The sequence below is a fragment of the Triticum aestivum genome, chromosome 2B (assembly GCF_018294505.1).
Source record: "Triticum aestivum cultivar Chinese Spring chromosome 2B, IWGSC CS RefSeq v2.1, whole genome shotgun sequence".
Taxonomy (NCBI): Eukaryota; Viridiplantae; Streptophyta; class Magnoliopsida; order Poales; family Poaceae; genus Triticum; species Triticum aestivum.
In genome coordinates this window covers 566,068,351-566,072,490 of record NC_057798.1, presented here as the reverse complement: position 1 = coordinate 566,072,490, position 4,140 = coordinate 566,068,351, and the positions used below count along the sequence as shown (strand labels likewise).

The 4,140-nt window shown below is 56.8% G+C and overlaps 1 protein-coding gene across 1 annotated transcript; it reads left to right on the top strand.

Moving 5' to 3' along the window:
* The first annotated feature begins 205 nt into the window (after positions 1–205).
* LOC123046072 (UDP-glycosyltransferase 82A1) lies at positions 206–3,734 on the top strand. Its single transcript, XM_044469359.1, has 2 exons — positions 206–759; positions 2,455–3,734. Exons 1-2 carry the CDS (start codon positions 282–284, stop codon positions 3,495–3,497), a joined length of 1,521 nt encoding a protein of 506 aa, XP_044325294.1. The 5' UTR covers positions 206–281; the 3' UTR covers positions 3,498–3,734.
* Positions 3,735–4,140: the final 406 nt, after the last annotated feature.

Here is a 4,140-nt window from a genome sequence, read left to right as displayed (position 1 = left end):
ACGGACCCTGAGGTTGGTTAAACACGCGCAGCCGGAAATTTAACTCATTCCCCAATTGGCCAAATAAGCTTTGTCGGGGAGAGCGAGGGAAATAAAACGTGTAGCTTAAAGAAACGGAAAGCGACAGAGCCAGCAGGGAATTGGCTCAGCACGCGATCACCACTATAAATTCCACTCACGACGCATCCGCTGGCCACAGCCACATGTGTCCAAACTAATTGAGCCGAGGCACGGAGATCGACGATCCAACAGCCGATCCGTAGACGCGAGACGTCGACGGCATGGGGGCCGAGGCAGCCACCCCGCCGGCCGTGCTCCTCGTGCCGTTCCCGGCGCAGGGCCACGTCACGCCCATGCTGCGCCTGGCGCGCGCCCTCGCCGCGCACGGCGCCGCGGTCACCGTCGCCGTGCCGGACTTCATCTACCGCCGCATCGCGGGGACGGCGGCCGGCAGCGACGAGGACGGCGTGGCGCTTGCGTCCATCCCCAGCGGCGTCGCGGACGTCGGCGACGGCGACCCGCCAGGGTTCGCAGACTTCGGGCACGCCATGGAGCACCACATGCCCGCGCACCTGGAGCGCCTGCTGGCGCGCCGCCGCGTGGCGTGCGTCGTGGTGGACGTGCTGGCGTCGTGGGCCGTCCCCGTGGCCGAGCGGTGCGGCGTGCCGGCGGCCGGGTTCTGGCCCGCGATGCTGGCGAGCTACCGCGTCGTGGCCGCCATCCCGGAGCTCATGGAGGAGGGGCTCATCTCAGAATCTGGTACGCCATGCAGTTGGTTCCCTTACTCTCTTTCCCTACGACGTACACTGGACTGCGCGTAACATGGTTAGAGTTGACCTGGCGATCGAAAAACTAAGAGCTTAAGATCTTTTCTAATCGGGAATAATAAACTATAAGGTTAAGAAGTTAACATGCTTGGTGTGGCATGCATGCCACACGCCCCCACATGCTTTTGTACGTACGGTCGCAAGTTGCAACAAAAGTGTTAGTGGTACGTCAGGCATGATCCTAAATCTAAGGCTCGAAGCACTACGTACGATGCTCCCCCAGATAGAAATATGTGTCTCTGAGATCTTTCAGTCTCCACACACCACTTATCATGCCAAAAAAAAAGTCTCCACGCACCACACCATACTCGTCAAACATCTCAGCTTAATTAGATGAGATCATGAGGGGAGCTAGCTCCACAACATATTCACCATGTGAGGAAAGGAAAGTTGTTGATACACGACCGGGAAACCATGAAAGTCACAGAAACTATTCATGATCTACGCATGCATGCATATTGTTACCAACCACACTGAACATGGAGCCCAGGAGGATAAGTGGCGTGCGGCGTTCAGTCGTTGGAACTTGGAACCGTTACGTACAACTCCTCCGTTTTGGAGTATTTGCTACAGCTGCTTGGAGAGTTGATGATAATGGCCAAACATGATTAGCTTTCGCATGTGAAAATATAGATTTCATCAGGGACCCGTCTTTGTTTTGGTTTGGTCCCTCTCCAGCCGAGTGCTCTGTGGATCTGATCCATCTTGTCTTGGGGCCGGCCAGGGCCAGCAAACACATTTCTGAGGCAGCCTTTTTCTAGCAGATCACATTTGGACCAGATGATAACTCACCAAGTTGACCCCTCTCCCTCGGCAAATGGGCAGTCGACACATGATACGGTTCTTTCATTCCACCATACACTGCGCTTACGGAGGGTATAATATCACGGCGAGATGTGCATGCACCATGCAGTACGCTCGCACATGTAGCGGGGATAATATTTAACGAATAATTGATGCTTGAGTCGCCTCGGCCGATTAACAGATCTTGTCGAATCATTTGGGCGATTGATTTTTTGCCCCTCTTTTACGTCTGTACTAGCAATTTGTGGGATCCATGCACGGGTTTTTCCGTAGTAGAGAAACTAAATCAGCTGCATGCGTCCTTTTTCTTTAGACATAGACACAGGCTATTCGACGAACCAACCTGAGCCCTGTGCCTGGCTGGCTCGTGCAGTGCAGTGTAACCTTTTCTCATATATGGAGCGGGGAATAGTCTTTCTCTTCCGATTATGGTGTAGCAAGCAACCACCATGCGCAGTAGACGATGCGGAAGACGACAACACGATCGACTTGGCCAGTTGGCCTGACCAGCCGATCCATCGACCGGTCGAGAAGAGCAATCACGTACTGACGTACGAGCAGTACATGTACTACATCAAGCGATGTGAGTGCAGTTGCCAACTCGGTCCCTTGGCACCACTAGATCGGATGAGCTTGGGGTGCATGATTGAACTTCACCGATCACGCACGTGAGCCAGATGGTGGCGCCCCGGGCTGAGCTCCAAAGTTCGTGACTCTGATCTAGTGATGTCGGCACGAGTGCACTTCATGTCTGCATGCATGTGATCAACCACATAATAATCGACGAATTTTGTACGTATATTTCATGATTCCGAACGTGCAGGCACCCCTCAATCATCGCAGAATCAGTCCGACGACGACGGGCTCAGCCAGGGCAAGATGCTTCGAGCCCTCAACATCTTGCCGGCAGAGGTAGAGCTCAAGAACGAAGAGCTGCCATGGCTCGTGGGTGACTCGGCTACCCAGAAATCGAGGTTCGCGTTCTGGCTCCGGGCTCTGCACCGCGCGCGGAGCTTCCGTTCCGTCCTCGTCAACTCCTTCCCCGGCGAGGCCGGCGATCTTGCCGCCGCAGCAGACGACGGCCACCCGGCGCGGCAGGGCCCGCGGGTCTTCCCTGTGGGGCCGCTGTTGGCGGCCGGCGGGGGCGACAACAGCACGGAGCAGCGAGCGAAAGGCGACGGGCCCCCGGTGGCACCGTGCAAGCAGCAACCCAGCAGCATGTGGCAGGCAGACTCGACGTGCATGGGCTGGCTGGACATGCAACGTGCGGCGTCAGTGGTGTACGTCTCGTTCGGCAGCTGGGTGGGGCCGATCGGGCTCGAGAAGGTCCGTGAGCTCGCGCTGGGGCTGGAGGCCACCGGCCGGCCCTTCCTGTGGGCGCTCAAGAAGGACCCGTCGTGGCGCGCGGGGCTCCCCGACGGCTACGCCGAGAGGGTGGCCGCGGCCGGCCGCGGCAAGGTGGTGGGCTGGGCGCCGCAGGAGGAGGTGCTCACGCACGACGCCGTCGGCTGCTACCTCACGCACTGCGGCTGGAACTCCACCGTCGAGGCAATACGGCACGGGGTGCGGCTGCTGTGCTGCCCCGTCTCCGGGGACCAGTTCATCAACTGCGCGTACATCACCCGGGTGTGGGGGATCGGGATCAGGCTCGGCGGCGGCATGAGCAGGGACGAGGTGAAGGACTGCATCGAGAGGGTCATGGACGGCAATGAAGGGAGGCGTCTGCAGGAGAAGATGGACGCGCTGAGGGAGAGAGTCGTGACGGCCGAGGCGACGAGCTTGGCGCAACGGAACGTTAAGTCCTTCGTGAACGAAATTAGGAGGGACCATCCTCCTTTGTCGATGCAGATGTACAGCATATTGTAGAGGTCGAACAATGTTATGTCTATCTAGTACAGTACATTATCATTTTAGACAGAATGCTTAGATGAGCCCGGCTTTAATATGACTTCATAAAGCCCTAAACGGTCAACAGTACAAATAAGAGATGATGCTGATGGAAGGCTTAGAGCATCTCTAGTCGATCCCTCAAAATCGGGTAACTCCCTAAAATTTTCGTTTCGAGGAGTTAAACCGGATCTAGAAGACTCCTCAAATTTTACTTCTCGCATTGGCCGCCGCTTATATTTGCTCGACCGGCGCCACTTCTCAGGATAATTTCTCTCCTTCCCCATGGTCGCTGTTCTCCCCTGTTCGATGGTATCCACTCCGGCGTGGCCGTCCTTACCTCCGCTGGCCACCACAGACCACTACAAACACCTCGTAGCACCTCCTGCTCCTCCGGCCCACTTAGATTCGATCACCGCTCGACGTTGTCACCGGATTCGACTCACCTAGGTCCCGACACTATCGTGTATCGTCAAGATTTGTCGAAAACCGAACCATGCAGCCACCGCGCTCTGTACCACCTCACGGTATGTCTTCCACTTCTCGACGCTCGCATCTCGCTCATCGTCCATCCACCGGTCGACTGGGCACATCCCTCGCCCAACAAATTGCCGGCAAGCCT

What these genes read in the sequence shown, in the direction of transcription:
- LOC123046072 (XM_044469359.1), top strand. Translation starts at nt 282, where the DNA reads ATGGGGGCCGAGGCAGCCACCCCGCCGGCCGTGCTCCTCGTGCCGTTC. An exon ending in GGGGCTCATCTCAGAATCTG is followed by an intron (nt 760 to 2,454) that starts GTACGCCATGCA and finishes CCGAACGTGCAG; the next exon opens with GCACCCCTCAATCATCGCAG.